This window comes from Centrocercus urophasianus, unplaced genomic scaffold (assembly GCF_019232065.1).
Source record: "Centrocercus urophasianus isolate 14NV4802_14NV808 unplaced genomic scaffold, USGS_Curo_1.0 seq_11, whole genome shotgun sequence".
Classification (NCBI taxonomy): Eukaryota; Metazoa; Chordata; class Aves; order Galliformes; family Phasianidae; genus Centrocercus; species Centrocercus urophasianus.
In genome coordinates this window covers 12405842-12427976 of record NW_024884253.1, presented here as the reverse complement: position 1 = coordinate 12427976, position 22135 = coordinate 12405842, and the positions used below count along the sequence as shown (strand labels likewise).

Here is a 22135-nt window from a genome sequence, read left to right as displayed (position 1 = left end):
GCTCTTGCACCTGGGATGACATAAGCAGAGCTCAGTACAGCCTCAGATTTGTTGGAGAGCAGCTTTGCTCTAAGGGACCTTGGAGCACTAGTGGACAACAAGCTGAACGTGAGTGAGCAGTGTTGCTGTTGCAGCAATGAAGACAAATCAGATACTGAACTCCGTCTGTGGGGGAATAACTAGCAGAGACAGAGAAGTGATCAGCCCACTTTACCGAGTGCTTGTCAGATGGCAGGCGTATGGAGTACTGCGTCCAGTTCTGGTTCCACTAATCACAGAATCACAGCATGGCCCAGGCTAGAAGGGACCTCAAAGATCATGAATCTCTGACCCCCTGCCTGAGGCAGGGCCACCAACCTCCCCATTTAATGCTAGACCAAGCTGCCCAGGGCCCCATCCAACCTGGCCTTGAACACCTCCAGGGACAGGGCATCCACAACCTCCCTGGGCAGCCTGTTCCAGCACCTCACCACTTTCTCTGTAAAGAACTTCTCCCTGACATCCAACCTAAATCTTCCCTCCTTCAACTTAAAACCATTTCCCCTAGTCCTGCAGTTATCAACCCTTTCAAAGAGTTGACTCCCCTCCTGTTTGTAGGCTCCCTTTAGGTACTGAAAGGCTGTAATGAGGTCACCCCACAGCCTTCTCTCCTCCAGGCTGAACAAGCCCAGCTCCCTCTGCCTGTCTTCGGAGGGGAGGTGCTCCAGTCCCCTGATCATCTTTGTAGCTCTCCTCTGGACCCTCTCCAACAGATCCCTGTCTTTCTTGTACGGGGGGCTCCAGACCTGGACACAGTACTCCAGATGAGGCCTCACAAGAGCGGAGTAGAGGGGGACAATCACCTCCCTGTCCCTGCTGGCCACCCCTCTTCTGATGGAACCCAGGATACCATTTGAACAGTCTGGAGAGGGCCCAAAGGATGAAGATCACCAAAAGGCTGGAGAACCTGCTCTGTGAGGAGACACTGAGGAGTCGGGTCTTTTCGCTCCGGAGAAGACAAGCGCGGTAGCTCTGATTCTATGCTAAGCCATCCCGCAGACACCCTGCGCGCCTCCCAACACCCCCAGCGGCGCTGCTCCCCAGCACAGCCCGCAGCGGGGCTGCCCCTCCAGCAGCGGGGCGGGCCCGGCGCAGGGAGGGCAGGAGAGGGAGGCGGCCGGGGCGGTGCACGGAGGCCCGCCCGCACCTGTTCCCTCCTCCCGCCGCCCTCCTCTTCCTCCTCATCCTCGCCCACCTGCCCGCGGCTCCGCGTCCCCGCCGCGCTCGGCAGCAGCAGCAACATGTTGCCCAGAGGATCCTCGTCTATGCCGCCGCCGCCGCCTCCCAACACCGTCGCCTACTTCCCGCCCCCCCGGGTCACGCTGCCCTCCGGCCTGGAGATCCTGCGCACCTACTCGGGAGCCTTCATCTTCCTGGAGATCGTGAGTGCGCGGGCCGGGCTGCCCCGGGCTCCCCTCGTCGGGCGTTTCGCTGCCCTCCCTGCCCGCCGCCTCCACCTGCCGCACTCGCGCCCTCCTGGCTGCGGCTCCACCGCGTGGGCAGCCGTGCGTAGCGCCGCGCTGCGCCTCACCTGCCATTTTGTGAGCGGCCGTGTGGGGAAAGGCGGAGCTGTGCGTGCAGCCGTGCCGGGGCGGCTGTGTGCGAGCTTCGCACCCAAGAACCGACCCTGAAAAGTTGCGCTGGTCGTGTTACGGGTTCTGTGCGAACTCCTTCAAGTGCATTTAGCGTGTGCGGAAGATGTGTTGAAGTAGATAGGGCTGATGTCCGTTGAGTTTAGTGTCTGGCACGAGTAGTGTGGAGGGGAAGAATCTTGGCACAGCTCATTTTATGAAGGTACAAAGTTCCACCTTCTGAGTAGTGGGAGCGTTTCGTACGCGTCTGCGTTCTGATTAGCACACACTGCCTGCTGCCCTTTCTGCTTCCTCGCTGCCCATCGCTGGCTGGTCTGTACATAACAGAGCTGTACCTGCGGTCTGGTGAAACTGGAGAAAGGTTGGTTCTGCACAACAGCTAAAAACGGGACCCCCGAGAGCAACCTGAAGGCCCATCCACGAACTGCTGGAAGTTCTGAGCTGAGGCTACCCATGCGTTTTACATGCACGCAGCTGCAACGTAAGGCTAGAGAGGACCCAACTCATTTTGTCACTGATTGTAACTAATTTTGTAGCGGCTTCTTTTGGAAGATGTCTCCTTTCCAACCTCTATTCAAGGAAAGTTCTCTGGCTTTGAAGGCGTAGCCTCTGAGCTTGTAGTTTTAAATCTGTAGGACTTGAGCAAGAAAGTAGTAGCTTGCTTTGAAATTAATTGTAGCTATCCAGCAGCAGGTTGGATTATGACCTTTCCATAATAAATGAGTACACCTAGGATGCTAATTACTTGTTTTTTCAGGTATCATAAAGAGGCATGATTTGCAGGAGAGATGGTATCTTTTGCTAGGCCAGCCAGGCAAACCTTAGAGTGTAAATTCTCCATCAGATCATCATAGTACAGTATCCTCACTAATCATTCTGTTAGATCTGTATGCTGAAAAGAAAATTAGCACTGCTGAATTCTTCCCCTAGCTAACAATAATTCTGGAAAGCTGTGTATTTTTCTAGTCAACACACCATTATTTATAACTCATCTTACTCTTAGTCTAGCTTTCTCTTACACTTCATTACTTAATGTATTCTCTTTCAGTATTTTATTACAAATACATTAAAAAAGACGATGCCATTTCATCTCCTTTATATGTCTCATCTGATTACAACTACAAAACTAAACAGTATGAGATTGAATCCAAATTTGATGTGTATCCCTATCATTCTAACTTCAGAGAGTGTGTGTATATATATATATTAAAATATTCAGCAACAGCACGGAAGTTACCTGAGTTCATCAGTCCCTTTTTCAAGACTGTTTTAAGAGAGGCTTTGTCAAGCCACTGCCTAGTGTTTATAGTTTGTGAGAACAGCAGTTGGGCTCTTAGAAATCACAGAGCCATAGAATGGCTTGGGTTGGGAGGTACCTTGTAGATCATTTAGTTTTAACCCTGTGCTATGGGCAGGGCTGCCACTGACTGGATCAGGCTGCCCAGGGCCCCATCCAACCTGGCCTTGAGCACCTCCAGGGGTGGGGCATCCACAGCTTCTCTGGGCAGCTGTGCCGGTGCCTCACCATCCTTTGAATAAAGAATTTCCTGCTGACATCTGATCAAAATCTCCTTTCCCCCATTACTACCCCATTACATCCTATTACCACCTGCCCATGTTAAAAGGGGCTCCTGTTTACATAAGCTCCCTACTTCAAGTAGTGGAAGGAGTACTCTTGAAGTGTCTCCTCTAGGTTTCTGAAAGCAATCTCAGGGCTTGATTTGTGATACAAGGTGCTGATAAATAAAGTGCTAATTGGGGGGAGAGGACAAAATTGAAAGTTATTTCTCAGTTCATCACCTGTATTCCTTTCCTTACAGCTGTTTGGAACAATAGTCTGGATTTTGGTAGCTTCTACACAAGTTCCACTGCCACTGCTGCAGGGATGGGTAATGTTTGTAGCAGTGACTGCGTGGTTCCTGTCCGTTGTGTTCCTCTGTGTGTTTCTCTTCGGTTATGCAAACAGAATTGCAGTCAACTGGAACCAGACAGTAAGATATTTTAAAAATATATTTTTAATATAAATATATAGAAATATAAATAAGATATGTGTTCATATATATTTGTAAAAAATATATATTCTGTTTTATAAATTGAAAATGTTTTGATGAGATATACGCCAAGTCTGAATGTATGGATTTCTGTTTAACAGGAATTCAGAACTGAAAAAGAACAGAGTTAGACTACAAGGATGACAAGGACCTCTTTTACAATGGAGGCTGGAAGTACCTAGCTTTTGAAAGTGATTGAAACAATGTGCTCTTCCTCTGTAAGCAAATGAAAGGCATAAGCTGCAGGACGAGAACTAGTTTAGTAAAGCAGGAAAATAAGTTAATTTAAATGGTCAGAAATAATTATGAACTGGAAATTAAAAAATACTTTCCAACTACTACAGAGGTAAATATTTTCCTTGAAAATATTACAAATATTTTTGCATACATTGTCTGATGTGGTTGTCTGGATAGCACCAGACCAAAGCGCCCAGGTTGCCTCCTTTGTTTCCTAAGAATGTCTTCAACTGCCTTGTGGGTCAGTTCCTTAAAGCCAGGGCTGCACTGACAGCTGGCTGTTAAGCTTAGATAGTCGAAGAAGGCATGGGCTGCAGTGTGGTGTAGCTTAACGTTTTTGTAGGAGGTGTTTGTCATCTTTAGAGGAATCTTGGAGAGACTACAGACTTATGCTCTGCTCAGTTTCTGTCTGGTGTGAAGACAAGACTTAATTCATGCTCTAATGGAGCGCTGTGGCTTGTGCCAGAAGTTCTCACAATCTGTACCTTCCTATTGAAAAGGGAAGTTGTGGTTCTGTTTTTCACCAGCCACGCAGATATCTTGGCTTATTGGCTGCTAATTTATCTACTCCTTGGTTGTCATAAGGTAATTTTTTACTTTGGAGTTTTGGATGCATGGTGGTATGGCTCTAATAATAATGGGAATGACTAATAACAGGTGGCTAAACTGTCATCAAAGTGTGAGTCATCAAAAAAAATCTTTCAAAAGAAAAAACTTGTAAAATATTAAAGCATGTTTATTTATAACTGCTGATCACCTTCACTTTGCTCCTAGGTCCCTTAGTTTTCTTACTGACACTTTTTGATCGTAGCTGGATTTGTGTCCTTCAGCATCAGTATAAGTGTTTATGTGTTCTAGTTGTTAACAGACATCTCCTTGAGACTAATGTTCTTAAAAGCAAAGTCATAGAGCTTCATAAGTTTGAGGCTCTGACAGTTTCAAATGCCATTGATGGTAACAAACTGGATTATATTGAAATGAGCAGGATGCTACTAAAGCAAATGTGCATTCAGTCTCAGCTTTCCAACAAAATACAAGCAGTAATTAAGCTAATAATGAGTTACAATAACAGAGAGCCTTACAGGGATTTGTGCTATGACATCCTCACAAATTATGATGCAACAAAGCCTTGAGCATGTGCATCACTTAAGTAAATTAATAGTGTCTTGGGTTTCATTGAAACTATTTGCCAATTTACAATTATGAATCTACTTAAGGGTTGCTGGATGAGGGCATAATCTTTTATAGATTGAAAATCTTCATCTTTAAGCAACATTGTGTCTTCTACATTGGCTGCTTTATGCTGACAGTGCTAGGTTGTGCTGTTCATTTTCTCCCCTTGTGCATGATAAATCACTGAGAAACTTTCAATGTCAGGAAACGGCTGGATGGCTTGTGTAAAAGCTGTATCTGTGGGACTCTAACTTACTCCAGAAAACTGTCATAACTAATAACTAATAACTCCCATTTACTGTGGTAAATGTAGTGTGAATCCTTTCAGCTCTAGCATGGTAGCTGAAATCCACCCTCTTCCAGTCTTGTACAAAAATAACACTAGGTGCATCATTTGACCACTGTTCTGAGGTATACAAATGTTCTGCAACTTGACAGAAGTGAAGTACCACTTCACAAGGATTTTACCTTTTGTTTCAAATAAGTAATTACCAGAATTACTTTAATTATTCAGTAAAAGGGTATGCCTGTTTATTTTAGGTCGACATGTATTTATGTAAATATGCATTTTTGCTACTTCAGAAATTGAATTTGCAATAGGACTCAGAAGATACAAGTCATTCAATTACATCAGAATGGATAGAGTCATGGTTTGGTTATGTTAGAGTTCTAATGTTATCATATATAGATTCGTGAAGAAATATTACCTGGTGTAGGGAACCTGCTTTGGCAGGGGGGTTGGACTCAATGATCTCTGGAGGTCCTTCCAACCCCTACAATTCTGTGATATTGGCTCAGATTCTGGAAGTTGAAGTGTGAATTTGAAGGACAGCATGGGATTTTTACAGATGTACATTTGACAATACATCATGGCATAATTAGCTCCACTGAACTCATACTTAAAAAGAATATGATGCTGCACAGTGAAAAGTTAGTGAAAAACATGAAGCTTAGTACATCGCTCTGTATCAAACCAGATGGTGTGACAAATAGCATTCTTTATGACCTGACTCACAGCACTCCTTTACAAAATGACTTGTGAACTGACATATCGTGCAGATCTGGTACTGATTATTTTTTGTTTGAGGTTGCAGTGATGATACAAGTGGTCATGTAGTGGAGAGTTAGGTAGCAGGTTCACAATTGTTTTAAATATATATATATATCCTTTCAGCAATAACATCTTGGGTTTCTTGGTTATAGAAACAATAACCATATGAATGTAAAATCTTACTGATGCTGTATAGCTTCACTGTAATTGCTGCCAGGAGAAGAAAATTATAGAGCTCGGCAGGAGAATGGAGGAAATTAAAGAGTTTGTCTTTTGAAAATGCCTCTCCTGTATACAGTCAGCATTGCCTTCTTCGTGGATCTGTCTGTGCTTCTCGGTGAGCTGTAGTGCCAAATGTGTGCAGCCGTAACACTGAAGTAGTTGCATACTCAGTAGCCCACCGATAGGAAATGTCCTTGATTATCTGTGGGTTTGTGCAGAGCTCTGTGTTGTTGGAAACCTGTGCAATGAGATTTGTGTGTCAGGCCATGATGGATCTGGTATTTGTCACACAGCGACATCTGCGTGTGGTCTGACATGGTGCGTGCAGGTGGTGGTGTGAAAGATGCTTCTGGTAGTGAGAAGTGCTTCCTTTAGTTGCAGGAGTTCTCTGGTGCTCCTGAACTCCCGTGCACAGAGAGCTGCTGGTTCCTACTGTTTTAATATGAGGTAACAGATGTTATAGAAGACCTGGAGACTGAGGGCATGTATCATGGTCAAAGCTTGAGATTTGGCAAGCCTGGCGCATGAAGGACATCCAGCCACCTGCTGCCCTTTTTTCTTCTCCTAGTTCTGTGCATGTCGGTGGATCTCCTATTGATTACTTCCTTTTGGAATATGACTGGAAAAAAGAAAAAAGGCAGCTGGTATGGAAGTTGGGAATTAGACCATAAGTTGGGAATTGCTGCAAAGACTTAGCCTGAAACCATTCTTAATTAAGAGAAAACTATTTCCTGGCTAAATGGAATCGAAAACTTTAGTTGCACCTCGTATCATAACTTACAGAACTGACCAGCATGCAGCATTAGCTGCTAACAAATATGGAGCAACTGATTAATTTGAAAAGGAAATTATTTCAATAAAAAGAACCTAATGCCGATGAAGAAACAATTATCTGAACAGGGAAATGTTCTCCGAATAGGGAAAGGCAGCACATTCCTACTTTGATATCAGATGGTCAGTAGATAAGGGTATTGCACAGTAACTTCCAGTGCATCTGAGTGCTGACTGCTGTTGCGATGAGTCACATGGAATGCTTCCTAAGTTCTCACTCCTGACATACTGGTAGCCAATTGCACGTGTGAATTACGGGTGTGTAATTAATTCATTAGTGTGTGAGATGTGGAATATTTATTGTGATTGTCATCAACAGGCATACCTATACTTGTGTGTAATATTCAAAATGTCTGTAGTTTTGCACACCTGCATATGTGCGTGCACAAAGCATGTGTTGTGTGGACTCAGGAACTGAGTGTTTTGCCAATGTCTGCTTTGTAAAATGAACAGAGGGAGATTATTGAAGAATACTTTGCACATTTTGAAACCGTTCTGGAATGGGTCGGATCTTTCTGCATGGAACACTGTGAAACTCAACCCATAGAACGATTTAGGCAACAAAGCTGTTTTTCATGTACTTCAGCATTAGAACCCAGAAACGTCAGATGTCTAAACCTTGTGTTCAACTGGTATACATCCAAGAGCAGAGAATTGCCTAGAGAAGGCTAGGAGAGATATGAATGTAAAGCAACGCCCAACTCCTCTCAAGACCCAGGCATTTTATTCAGCAGTATCACGAAGTACTTCCAGACTACTGTATTTTGCATAGGGCGAAGTCAGAAAGAATTGTAGAAGTGCCTCAGTTTTTGGACTGTGTGCCTAGAAGTACATTTCAGCTGTGTCAGGGCTGGTGTGTTTCTGGGCATTTCCAGAATCAAAATTGAAACAAGTAAGGGGGTGCTTTTGGAGTTTAGGTTAGCTGAGAAGGGATTTTTGAGACTGCAAGCTTGTACTGGTTGTATTGTGGCAGAGCTGGCCTGTATGTGTCCTAATGTTTTTAACCTAATGCTCACTAAGGGAGAATTCTGTGAGCGCCCACTTTTAGCTTTAAAGTGATTTTAAAAGGTCAGTATATGTGCATGTAAATGAGTGCTTGCCTCTTAATTTGAAAGAATGCAGGGTTTGGAAGAGGGAGTGCTGCCCTCTATTTCTAATTATGTTGAGTTACTTGTAATTGCAGGCAGATATGAAAATATGTCATGCTTAAACATAGCTTATGAACAACTATTGTTATCACTATTCATTTCATGTTTCTGTGTTGGATTTTATTTATGCTGAGACTAGAAGAATTGAGTACAGCAGCCCATACTGAACCTGTTATTTGCTTTTCAGGACTTTCTTTTCCATGGTGCTACTTTTGTATTTTATTTTGGAGCTTTTCTACTGCAAGCAGCAACTACATCTCTGCATCACTACCCTCGCAGATTAAATTCCACAACATATGTGAAGATTCTAGGTGATCACGAATATAACATAAGCGTAGCAGCATCGGTATGTATTTCATGAACTTGTATCTGGCAGTGGAATTGTTGTAACTGCTGGTAACCAGCCTTTCAACTTGGGACCTGAGCTGGCATAGGAGGAGGGATTGTGGGGAAGAAAAATGTCTTTGAAAACAGCAAACATTCTTAAAGCAGCAAAAGTGCAAAAAAAGTGCAGTTATCTATTAATGGGGCCTCATGAGAGAGATGCTTAGATGATACTTTTCACAGTGGTGTTTCAGGTCTGTGACTGCTACAAAATCTAGTTTTTAGATGAGATATCTTGTAAAAGCAATGCTGGGTATTGGAATAGAAGAAAAAGATGAAAACTGAGCCTTCATCAAAGCGTCAGGTACGACTTTCAAGCCTGCTCTCAAACTTGTAATTGCTTGGGTTTTTTTGATACCTTTTAGATAGTCCTGAGCATGCTGTAGGAAAGAATCTTGGACTAGCTCCTTATGAAGCTCCAGATGTGTATTTTCTGATAAAAATAAAAAGTAGCTGCAAGGGGCATGCTATCTCCAGTGATAAGGATTAGAGAGCTTATATTGATCTAAGCTCCAATCCCCTTTTTATTGCTATAATTGCATCATTGCTGAATCACTGTATCTGGTGATGTGAGTGTGCATTGCTGAGCCAGAAAATACACAAAGCTTTAGCTTTCTCCCTGGCTGGACTCCTGAGTGGCAACTAAAGGTGTGCCAGCAGAATTAAGCTGAAGAACCGAAACTACTGCTTGTTTTGTGTTTTGGGTTGGTCGGCTGGTTGGTTGGTGTGGTTTTTGTTGTATTTTTGGGCTTGGGTTGTTGGGTTTGTTTGTTTGTTTTTACATCTTCCAGGGCATCTCACATACTTAAAGGAACTTCTTACATTTACTAAGTTTCTGAATCATTCTGGGGGTATCTCTTGTCCTCAAAATTAGATAACCATAAATTTTACTCAGGAAATACCTTCAGCTCATATAAGAGTGGATCAAAATGGATAAACCCAAAGTGTAAGATTTACATCCTCTCTTCAGGAGGGGAAAAGAAAGGCCTTTTATTTTGGCAAGCCAAGTGCTGAAAGGGCGAGTTGAGCATGTCAGTCTCAAGTCCTTCACCATTACCCACTTGCCAGTGACATAGTCCAGCACATCAAATTCCTGTATGGCCATGGCTGGTAGACAAGTGATGTCTCTCAACTGTGTCTAAACTGGGGGAGAGCTTTGAATTAATTATACATCTGAAATTCCAAGCTTTAGAGTAGCTCCTCAGTCCCTGTTTCAATGTGTTCAGATCTTACTTGATATATGGTAACTTGTGTGACTGAAGAAAAATATTTTATCTTCTCTGACAGCAGAATACTGAGAAATACAAGGACTCTTTACTCCTTCCATACTTTTTTTTTTTTTCTAAGGAGAATTCAGTACTTCATAACCCTTGGATTTCTGCTAAGATGGAGTAAGAGGACATGATTTTGTAACTCACCTTCACTGTTAATTAAGAGATGCTGGGAGATGGTGGATCAGATGATGTAGTTTTTAGTGTCTTTGTATTTTTTCTATATGCTCTAATAGAAAGTGTCCATGATCAGTACTGGACAATATGAGAAACTATCACTTCCAACAATGCAGTTTCTAACTTCTTCCTTCTTGTTTATATTACATATTCACTTTTGCCATGGCACGATCTGCAGTTCTTATCTGTTCAATTTCTTGAGTGTAGCAGCTTCCTGACATTTCTCAATAATCTGCTGTCATGTCTTCTTTTTTTGGCTAACAAGGCCCAACTTCAATCTGTTTCTTTCTTTCTGCAAGTAAAGAGCTCTGCTGTTTAGAGGGACATCTGCTTCATTGTTTGCCAGTGAAGGCATTCATCTGGATACTTTCTAATCAAACACTAATCATAGGTTACCAGTCTAGATAAGAGAAAACTGAAATATAAGATGGAAGTACGTGCGATTAATTTCTACAATGACCCACAAACATGTTCTGTTTATATCCTATTTCAAAATATCTTCAGCAACTAGCAACTAAATTAAAAACAGTGATGTGGGATTAAAACAGAGTTTATGATAGAGAGCTTCGGAGGATCCCAGAGTTATCTTTACCATCGGGGAGGTACCTTTTGTGGCATTTGTGTTAATTTAAAATAGGAAAAAAAAAAAAAAAAAAAAGTAGAGCAATATAATGTGTGATTCACTTTTTTTTCTTTTCTTTTTTCTTTTCTTCCTGCTCACCCTTTAGATTTTTGCCTTTGCCACAGCTGTTTGTTATGGTTTCAGCACAGCCCTGGCATTGAGGAGATGGAAACTATAGCAGTTGAAGAGACTCTGATTCCTGAGTGTTCTGCTTCAGATCAAATTAAGTACTACTTGTCTGTTTTACTGTAATGTAATTCTAAAAAGACTTTTTTGTTTCCAAGTGCTGAAATGCAAATAACTCTTAATCAGGATTTATTTAACAGGATATAAGTTTCTGTCTCTTCCTTTTTTTATTTTTTACTTTCATTGAGAACTCCTTATAAACATTATTTGTTGAACTGTAATCCAGAGTTCAGAGATAAACAGATGTTACTAGTAGATAACAGAATTCTGGTGCTAAACCAGAAGAACAGGAAGAAAACTGAAACTAAACAGATATGTTACCTGCATAGGCAGCTAAAAAAGCTACCCCCCTTGTAAAGGCCTGGGATTGGGCTCTACGTGTGCTGCAGCATTACAGTGTGTTCCACACAGGTAGGGCCTTGAGGCTTTTTGCAGTGTCACTGATCTTGTGTGTGCTGCTCTTTGCATGATCAGAGTCCAATCTGACTGTGACATCAGCTTAGTATGTGTTATTAACTTTGTACAGAGACAATATTTTAAATATCCATCCAGTGCAATCTTTCATTGTTGTTTTACAAACCATATTCAGCTATGGTGATCTGATCATTCCAGCTTATTGTATTCTTTTGTAAATGGAAAATGTCTGGGATTGTTAAAAAGTAAGTAGTTGATTAGTTTTAGAAAATCAGCTCAATCAGATCTATTTATACTGCAAAACAAACAGTGCATTTGTGTGGTGTGTGTGTGTGTATATTAAGTGGCATAAATTTGACAGGAATATTTGCACTGTTTTACTTTGTGGAAATACAGCTTTGTTTTTGTAACTTAAGTGCTGCTTTTGTTACTTATTATGTGAGTCAACATCATTTGAATGGAATGTTACCAAATGTTGACTACTGTCTGACCTCAATTCTTGCAGTGCAGTATTTGGTACATCCTGATGTTGTATTGTGTAAAGGTGTTTTTATTTGGACAGATGCCTATGCAACAACATCTTTCTGGAAGCAGTGAAATGCAAAGCAGTCCGCCCATTACAGAGTTGGCTTTTGGCAGAAAGGAAGGTTAATTGAATATTCCAGTTGTGTAATGACACAATTATAAGTGTAAAATTAACTTGAATATAGCATTGTGCCCTGCTCCTTAACAACTCTTGTCGCTAGTGCCAAATTAATAATCTGGGAGCATAAGAGTTCTCTGTCATTCACAGAACTTTTTGCTCACTGCTGCTTGCTGTTGCACCTTACACTTCTGCAGAGACTGCACCTTAGAATTCTACAGAGAACAGCAGTGGTTCGGTGAGGGAAGACAGGATGTTCCTTATTCCCAGACCTGCTCTTTCTCCTTGAGCCAACCAACGTGAGAGCCTGTTATGGAAGGTACTTGCCAAATTTGTCAGGAACAAGGATCTCTGAAAGCTGCCAACCTCATGGAGTCCTTCAGTCCCTGCTGACCCAGCACAGAGATTTTTATCAATGACGCAGCACTGAGTGGCAGCCTTTCCAACTTCTGGAACCACTCAGTCCTGAATTACTGCAGAGGGATGTTTTTGTATATCTTGTTTTCTAAAGTTTTTGTCTTACAAAGATTTTGTACTCTGCCTGATTTTTCTTTTCTAATCCTTTACTTGCATTGGAACTTGTTTTGTGAATGTTTTATCTAGAGCCATATACTTTAAAAAAATATTTCATATTGTATAAAATATGTACAGTAACACTGGAGTATATGGATGAAAATGTTTAACAGGCTTATCTAAGCAGCATTAAAGTTACATAAAATGTTTATGGCAGCAGTCTGGTTATTAATCCTCTGTTTGGAAGATAGCAAAAACACTACGTGGCAAGTCTGACCTTCTACGGAATCTCAGAATCGTTTGAGCTGGGAGACTCCTGAAGGCCATCTAGTCCAACTGCCCTGCAGTGAACAAGGGCAGCTACAGCTAGAGCAGGCTGCTCAGAGCCACATCCAGCTCTTTCTTCTGAAAGACTGCTTGTGAGTACAAACATACACCCATGCAAACTCATATATATGTGCTTATATGTATGCACAAAGATAATGCATATTCATAACTGTGCAGAAAATGAACTTCCAGGGCACATTTAAAAATAGATGCTCTTGATGCCTCACATAGAAAATTAAGGCTAAGGTTTCTTAAGAAGGCACAGTTTCATTAGTGTTAGATTTGTTTAGTGATTTGCACAAATGTTACTGAGGAAAAATGCAAGGTCAGCTTCAACAACACTGTAAATGGGCACAGCACTTTGATATGGTTACTTCCTCACCCCGCAGCCTAGATGTGTGCTGCACACCACAGAGTATGCATGCCACGGCCCCTGCAACCAACTGGGATGATGAGGGAGAAGTCTTAATTTTTTTTTGCCTGCTTATACTTACAGAAAAGGAATGACACATGATGTCAGTTATAAAGCTGACCAGATTTAGTTGGTCTTTGTACCTACCTCTGAGTTTGAACCTGAGGTGTAAGGATGATGACTAGTGGGTTTGGTTTAAATCTCTTTATCTACTTACAGAAACCCAGATAGCAGAGTGCAGTTAGAAAAGCTTGGGAACTATTTGCGTAGTGAGGAAAGGCTGAACTTTCCCTCTTAACTATCAAAGACAAACAAAGGGCAGTGAAGAAATAAAGGTAAGAACTACGGTAATGAAGAGGTGGCTTTCATGGCTAACAAGGGCATAAATGGTCTGCTAGTATGCAAGGAATCTTAATGGTCTTTGAGGAAAACCAAAGGAAAGATGCATCAGAGCAAGGAAGCAGTTGTATTCTTAAAAACAAAAAACAAAACAAACCCTGACCCAACAACCAGTAATTAATTTGATATTACCTTATACATAATGAAAATGACAGGTGTGACTCACAAATAGTACGTGTGTGCTTGCTGCAAAGTCTTTATGCAAATATTTACAGGAGAGTAACACAACCCTTGTGATAGTTACTGCAGGTGGTATGCGTGGGCTGATTCTTACACATATCATTCTTTTCTCTTAAATGTTCAGAAATGCCCCCAAGCCTGTGACTGGTGACACTGAAGAACACAAGCTTACGTCTTATGGAAGGGGCTGGGAAGAAGATAGGGATATTTACTGTTGCAGTAAATTCAAGGTGAAAGGGATGAGGCTACAGATACCAAATGCTGTTCTCATCAGATGTCTCTATCTAATGTGAAGCTACAGTGCAGGAGAATCAAACATACCATACAGGTACCTAATCTTCTAGAATCTGAAAATATTTAATGGTATTTCATATTATTTTGTATATCAATGTTCAGTAGCTGCCGGTAAATAAGTAGTCACTGAGGAGAGACAGCTTGCAAAGGATGCAAGGAGAAGCAATAGTTCACTGGCTATTGCTGAAGAGAAATGAAAGGACACAGTTTACAAAGCTGAACCTTTGCTCAGACATGTTCAGCAAATGATGCACAGAGGGTGCTTCACAGAAGTCCTAACTCTACTGACTTGCTGAATTATCTAGAAATAAGTTAAAGTGACACAGTTCCTGCAGTGACAACTGACATGTACAGGATCAGTCTATCGTGATTTCTCACACCTGTGTGTGTGGATTAAAACCTATGAAGTGAGTAAAGTTTGGCTGCTTTAAAACACTGCTGTAAAAACACATCTGTAGAAAGTGAAAGAGTGAGAACCAGGCAGAGATTGTGCAGATCTGTGTCCTCCATAAACTGTTAAAGAAAAAGCACTGACAAATCACTAAGTGAATGCTTTATAACTTTAAAAAATGTTGACATTCCTATAATCACAGAATCACAGAATGGCCAGGGTTGGAAGGGAGCTCAAGGATCATGAAGCTCCAACCCCCCGCCTGAGGCAGGGCCACCAATCTCCACGTTCAATACCAGACCAGGCTGCCCAGGGCCCATCCAACCTGGCCTTGAACACCTCCAGGGACGGGGCATCCACAGCCTCTCTGGGCAGCCTGTTCCAGCACCTCACTGCTCTCTCTGTGAAGAACTTCCCCCTGGTATCCAACCTAAATCTTCCTTGACTTAAAACCATTTCCCCTCGCCCTATTATCTACCCTTTCAAAGAGTTGACTCCCCTCCTATTTATAGGCTCCCTTTAGGTACTGGTATTTTCCTGTCTGAATTTGAAGAAAAAAAGTAAGAGTGTAAAACTCTTTGAGAGCCAGTTTGCTCCACTTTTATTTGCGTTCTGTGAAACTGATCTCTGAACACCAGGATCCTGGTGCATTAGCAAAACACTACTGCATCCAGTCTGTCAGGGCATAGCACCTTTCAGGTCAGAATCACAGAATCACAGAATTGTAGGGGTTGGAAGGGACCTCCAGAGATCATCGAGTCCAACCCCCAAAACCTGAAGCTGAATCAGAAACCTGAGCTGAGTCTTGGTAACTGACTTGTAAAGCTGCATTTCAGGAAGCACAACGATCAAGTCATCTGTGGACAGGTATGTTTTTTACACCTTAGTTGCTGTGGGATTGTTGCAATTATCTATATGGATTCTGGAGATTGTGAATAATTCAGACTGATCAGATTGATTGTGAAAGGCTGCAAATAGGCAGCTCTTGTCTGAGAACTGCTGCAGACTCATACCTTATTGCAGCAGTGATTGTATTCTTCAAAGAACTACTGGACCTTTTAATCTCATCCAAACACATTTTCTGGTCTTCTCAGCAAAGTGTAACCCGTATCAGTGGACCAACAATCTGGAAAAATAAACAGCAGATGAGAGCAAGCCCAGAGGGTTCCTTGTGAAGAAAAAGATCTTTCTGCACTCTTCTTAGTGCAGAGCCAAGACCTCACACTGCCCTATTTTCCTGTACAATGGCGCTGGGACTTCTAGTGATCTGATTACGTGCTTGGGCAGTTCTACTCACAGTGCCCAGGGATGATTACTTTGTTGCAGGCGTTGTTTTAGCTTCAGTAAGCTTTTTGAAAAAAATTGAAGAGGCAAAAACTGTTTCCTTTAATGAAAAAGCCAACAACTTTGCTACCTCTTTTTTCTGTCCGTGCAAGTACTGTATCAGTTTTTCTTCACAAATACTTTTGAATAGGAAAGCATACTGTAGAATAAATTACTAGTGTAATTAATGATACCATAGATCTTATTACTTCCAAATTGAAGGGCCTAGAGATATTTTCAACCTCTTGGGCCTAGCTGAACATTTCAGCAACGTCACAGCTCTGAGATTGTAAGACTAAAAGAGGCATCTCCTGCTTATGGAAAGGAAGTTGGACATGCAGGCAAGGAGGGAGCTACAGCATGATCTGGACAACCCAGAAACCAGTGTTGTGTATTTGGGTATAATCTGCTGTTAGGCAGCTCATGCGTGAAAGGGTACAAGATGGGCTCAAGATGGTTCCACCAAAATAATGCATGAACTTAAGGCAAATGGAGGAACTGTGTGAACGGCCCACTGACTGTATGAGAGCTAAGATCATAGCACTTCACTACGCTTGTCCCATGTATTAAACCTAGCATCTTGTGTGAGTCTTGACTCCTTGCTGTCCCTGTTGTGCAGATTGTAAATACCTTGGCCTGGGTTGTGATGCCGTGGGAAACCTGTAGGGCCAGCTTAGAGCCTTGGACTGTTTAAATAAGAGACAGAGTCAATAATCACCAGATGATCCAACACTAAATGCAGGATCAGAGAGGAAGGGGAAGTGTTCCCAACTCAGTACTAGCTCTAAGGGTTGAAAAAAGGACAGAGTAGTTCTTCTCTTACTCTGTTCCATGACTCCAACTTGGTCAACATGGATTATCAGAAAAGGGGAGTAGGTAGACAGAGGTGTCATCTGAGTGCTGAAGCATGGCTGACCTGACCCATAGCAGTGACAGCTGTTCCTGGGCCAAAGAGCAAGCTTCAGTCAATGACCTAAAATGTAAAACTAAATACACTGAATAATGATTTTGTTGACCAGTCCGAGTTGTAGCTGGAGCAAATTTTCTTAGAAAAAGGGATGTCTCATGATAAACAAGAGGCCAAATTTTGCTTTTAGTTATAAAAATGAAACTTCCCTTGGGGTCAAGTCACATGTAATTTCAGTGATGGAAAGAAGAGCAGAATTTTCCTTCAGCACTGAAGAGAACTGACCTTTGAAATAAACGGCATTACAAATTCCTTGGCCTTTTGTCATTTGTCTTTTCTACTAAGGATCCTGCTGCTGGGATAAGCTCTTGCTGGAATAGCTGCTGCCATTAAAGGAAAAATAACCCTGGTGATTGTTGGTGAAAGTAGAAAGCATGAAGTCTCCAAGTTTAAAATCCAGCACCTGTAGGCTCCCATTGTTTTAGGGGACCTGACTGGTAGGCTGTGATTGGCCTAGGGTTGGAGCTGTGAGGTACAACGTTACATCAAATTCCCAAGATGGATTACCACAGTACCAACACTTCCTTGGTACCACCACGTTGGGTGCTTCAGAGACTCAAGTGCCTCTGCTGGATGAAAGGATATCAGGAGAAGAAATTAATGGTGAATTTAATTTCATTTTAAAAAGACCTGTGAGGGAAATGTTGCTGATTCCCACTCAAGTGTGGAGATCAGGATGAATATCAGGAAACTTCTTTACAGAAAGGGTTGTTAAGCACTGGAATAGGCTCCCCAGGGAGGTGGTTGAGTCACCCATCCCTGGATGTGTTTAAAAACCATTTGGATGTGGTGCTCAGGGGCATGATTTAGCAGAGGGTTGTTAGTTAGGGTAGTATGGTTAGGTCACTGTTGGACTCTGTGATCTTTAAGGTCTTTTCCAAGCTGAGTGATTCTATGATTCTATGATCACACCAGTCAGTACCAGTAGATGGAGCTACAGCCACAGAATGCCCTTCATGCTGACCTAAGGGATAACCTTTCCACTCACTCTCCAGGGCTTAACTTCTAAATAAGCAAAGCTGCCAGGAGTGCAGTTAGGAATACTCCTAATAACTAAAGTAACTCATCTGAATGGATAGAACTCACATTTTCCTCTTTTTTTGTTAGACATAGCAACATCTTAGCGCCATAAACTACTTAATTCATCTGTCTGAATGTTCATTTTACACATCAGATGTTTTTCAGGAATAATCCCAGCACTCCGATAGAAAGCAAAGTCTCCTTGCTGTGGAGCTAAGAAGCAGATGGAGATAGTATCCTTTCCTCTTCTCCTTACAGGACTTACAGAACTCCGTTGTCTTTACTGACTCTGTAAATCACACATGATGGCTCTCCTTAGTTAGACAAGTAGAAACCAGCTTTCAGACTTCAAGGGGATTTTGGAGAGATTTCTTTTTCCTAGGGAGTTATGAATGTTAACCAAGTCATCCCCTTTGAAATGGCAGCTGAAGAAATGGAGTCACAGAGTTTGCAAATGTTAGCAAGTTCTTTCAAATTCTTTAGACTTCACCAAACTGAACTTGAGCTGAGATGGCAGATGAACTTGAACATAGATAAATACAGGGCAAAGGATCTGGGAAAAAATGATCTATGCCAAATTTGGAATGAAGAGTTATAACTCAGGAAAGACATCTTGGAACCATTGCTGATGGCTGTCTGAAATCATCAGCTCAGTATGCGATGGCAAGCAGAAGTCAATAAAATGTTGGAGCTCCTAGGAAAGTTATTAGGAACAGGACAGAGGGTGTAATGTTTATTTTTTTTAAAAAAAAAAAAAAGAACACACAAAAAACCCTGTGTTCTTGTAGTAGAGTAAAAGGGAAGCAAAACTTGTTGAGGGGTTGAAGCTCTTACCTTACAGACTGAAAACGGTGGGCCTTGGATCTGAAGAGAAGCAGGCAATGGAGAGATGTAATTGTGATTTACAAAGTGATGAGTGTGCTAATTGAACTAATCTTGCATCTTGTTTCCTAGACTGTGATATGGGATCTAGGAAGCAACCAGCAAAAGATGAGGTTAAAACAGAAAATAAATTGCTTATACAGTGAGTAGTGACTCTCTGGAGCTTGCTGTCACAGGATTTTGTGAAAATGCTCTAGTACTCCTTATCCAACCATTGTAAATGCTGAGTGCTAAGGGAAAGGGCTGCAGATAACCACCCACCTCACATTTCCTCCTATACACCATCGGAAATGAAGCAGTGACTGAGATGGTTCACTTGGTGTGTGTGGCCGACAGGGAATTTCTTGCATTCTGTGGGTCAGCAAAGAAGTTTGTGTCCTTTTGAAAAGGAGGTTGCCCTGCATGATGCAGCTTTACCTACACACTCCATCCCTAATTCATCACCAAAATGCTGAGTGCATTTCAACTCTAAGTGCCAACTGATAGTTTAAAATTGAGAGTCAGACAAATTAAGATTTATAGGAAGATGTACAACTTGTATGTCCCAGCATAAACAGAGCTTCTTTATTTGGTACATATGAATAACAGTATTGGCTCCCAGTGTTTCAGAATGAAATGGAAGAACAAGAGGTGAAATGAGGTCACGCTTTTGTGCAGTTTTAGGAACAATGAATGAATACAATGCAAGCTGCTCAAGTCGGCTGGAAAAGATTCGTTATCCTTTAACTACTTCTCTGCTGACTTTCCCTAACCAAATTTCTCAGCAGCGATAAGCTGAAAACTAACCATCTAACTTGTACGTCTACAAGGTTATTGAAAGAGGAGATTGACTGAATTTTCTTGTTCCCTTCAAGATACTTTCTGTCCTGTTTTTTTCTCCCCCAATTCATTACTTTGCTTCTACCGCTCTGTGAGGACTGGGCTGCCTGTATGCACTTGCTCATGCATTTACATGCACACACACATGGACACACTTCCTCATCCCACTCACAGTCTTTGCCATTAATTCCCAGCCTCCCAGCATTGTGGTTCAGAGCGTCCATTTCCTCTGCTCCATGGTTTCTTTAATGCAACCCATGTTTCATCTTCGCAGTGTTTTCAGCCCCAACAAGCCTTGCTGATGGTTTGTCCTTGCCTCTTCTCCCATTCTTTATCTCTTTTTTAAGCTTCCCTATTGTCAACATTAACTGACTCATTTCTTGTGTTAGGTACCTGCTTTTCCCTAGCAAGTCATGCAGCTGCTTAGTCATATAATTACAGGACTGTTTCTTTTGTTATAGGCAAAGCAGTGCAGCTTTTCCCAATTGATCTTTTGGAAAAGATTTAATAACTTCTGATTAAATCTTTCCCAGACAGCTCAGCAGAAATAAAGCAACCAGCACGGAGAGCTTCAGCCTAATTTATTTAAAATCTAACAACTCACAAGAACTAAAAAAGTCTTGTAAAAGAAAGTGTTATTTCCTTAATTATAGGCATTATATGCTCCCTCAGTTATGCTCTAGCCATAGCATATTTAACTCTTCACTCTCAGCAAGTCCTCTTGATACCAAAGGAATGCTGCCTTTTTTGGACAAAACATCAGCTGTATGGTCATCACAGAAAAATGCTTGTATTATTACAACCAAATATTCTCAATTACAATCTGAGTGGCGTTTTCCTCAAGTAAATGCTAGTGCAGTCTGCTTTTCAGACTGGCTGAGTAACAGAAGTATTTGCTCCCTTCCTACCTACTTCTTCCCTCAAGGTCTGACGCTGTGGGGGGCAGCTCTTCTTGGCTTTGTTTGAGTGGTGCCAGCTGATATCAGCTGAGCATCCAACCCAAAAATAGTTCTTTTGGAAGTGTTCTGCTCTGTGTTCCCTTACGCAGCAGCTACCACGAAGGTGGGGAACTGTTCTGATGGTGCCCACTGGCTGCCGACAACTGTTCTCCCAGACACACAAGTAGATGGAGCAGGTGAAGATGGTCTGCAATGGCTGGGTGATCAGGAGAGAGCCCCTGGCTCTGCCTGGACCTGTGCTAGGCAGAAGGGAACAGACTTCTCACAGAAGTGTTTCAGCAGTGTTTCAGGGTGGTTTGCGCTGGCAAACAGTTTGCAGAGGTTTGGATAGGTGTAGCACTGTGGGACATGGTGAGTGGGCACAGTGGTGATGGGTTGGTGGCTGAACTAGATGATCCTAGTGTTTTTTTCCAACCCTGATGATTCAATGATTCTATGATTCCATGAACACATGTCCTTCAGAGGCTGTCTTGTATGTGTTAAAGGGTAGCAAGATGCCATGGCATTCAGTGAAACAGTGAAATGATTGTTTTCCCATTGTGCCCTTGTCTTCCACACCTACAGAACATCACTGAAAAAAATCACAGAATTCCAAAATGGCTGAGATTGGCAGGGACCTGTGGGTCCATCAGGCCCAACTCCTGCTCAGGCAGGCACACCCATTGCAGAGGGCCCAGGACCATGTCCAGGTAGCTTTTGGAGATGTCCAGATGATACAGCCTCTGGGCCATCTGTACCAGTGCTCTGTCACCTGCACAGACTGTTCTTCCTGCTGTTCAAGGGGAAACTCCTGTTCCCTAACTTGTGCCCACCGCCTCTTGTCCTACACTGGGCATTACTTGCAGTTTTCTCCAGGATGCAGGCAGTCTATGTGGAGCTGCACATCCAGTAGAAAGGAGAAAGAAAAAGATTTAAAATATTTCCCAACTTTAGCATTTGAAAAATATTGACTGTTCCATTGTAACGGTGTGCTCCTTGGGGCTTGCTCTGCAGCTCCGTCCAGCTCTTTCCCTTTGATGTTTTGCCCACAGTATAGTAAACTTCAACAAAGAAAAGAAAAACAGCTTGTCTCCTTCAGAGCAAAGAACAAATGAACTGCAAATGTGAGCTGAAACAGTACTGTGGTTCTCGCAGTGGATTCTTTTAGGTTAAGTGGCCTAAAAGGGCAGTGTAAAATTCAACCAGGAGAGGACTGGTCAAGCTGGCTGGAATTTGCCTGGGTCCAACTGAGTAGAAAATGTTGTATTTAAGAAGTTTTGGTAAATTTCTAAATTTTGGTAACTAGAAAAAAGACATTTTTTCAAACTTTTTTTTAGTTCTTTCTTCTGTTCAGACTCCTGTTTCAGGCAGCTCAGTATCAAAGAAACCAAAATGAAATAAGAATAATGTAATTTCTGGGAAACAATTAGTTGTGGGGAAAGCAGAACTCGGGTCTGAGAGTTATAATCAGACAAAAACAATTTCTCTCAGACTCACCAAAGTATATGGCCAAGTCCCCAGTATCCTTTAAGTTAAATGTCTAATCTATCTTGAACACTTCTGAAAGATATTTTTTCCTCTTGCTGTGTTCTTTGCTGTTTGTGTCATTCCTGGAAAGGGACTTCTTTT

General features: G+C 42.1%; 2 protein-coding genes and 1 long non-coding RNA gene across 11 annotated transcripts in view; 2 read left to right on the top strand and 1 right to left on the bottom strand.

Moving 5' to 3' along the window:
- Nucleotides 1-1807, bottom strand: part of TNFRSF11B (TNF receptor superfamily member 11b) — a 100644-nt gene extending 98837 nt beyond the window's left edge. For all 8 annotated transcript variants that reach the window (XM_042809130.1, XM_042809129.1, XM_042809132.1 and 5 more), the window contains exon 1: nucleotides 1571-1807. The gene's annotated coding sequence lies outside the window, so the exon portion shown is untranslated. The remainder of the gene's footprint in view (nucleotides 1-1570) is intronic.
- MAL2 (mal, T cell differentiation protein 2) lies at nucleotides 1211-12763 on the top strand. Its single transcript, XM_042809140.1, has 4 exons — nucleotides 1211-1421; nucleotides 3452-3622; nucleotides 8532-8690; nucleotides 10905-12763. Exons 1-4 carry the CDS (start codon nucleotides 1281-1283, stop codon nucleotides 10974-10976), a joined length of 543 nt encoding a protein of 180 aa, XP_042665074.1. The 5' UTR covers nucleotides 1211-1280; the 3' UTR covers nucleotides 10977-12763.
- A 170-nt stretch (nucleotides 12764-12933) lies between these two features.
- The window catches only part of LOC122155279, a 34013-nt gene continuing 24811 nt past the window's right edge, over nucleotides 12934-22135 (top strand). For both annotated transcript variants that reach the window (XR_006167208.1, XR_006167209.1), the window contains exons 1-2: nucleotides 12934-12973; nucleotides 13997-14200. This is a non-coding gene — a long non-coding RNA (uncharacterized LOC122155279). The remainder of the gene's footprint in view (nucleotides 12974-13996; nucleotides 14201-22135) is intronic.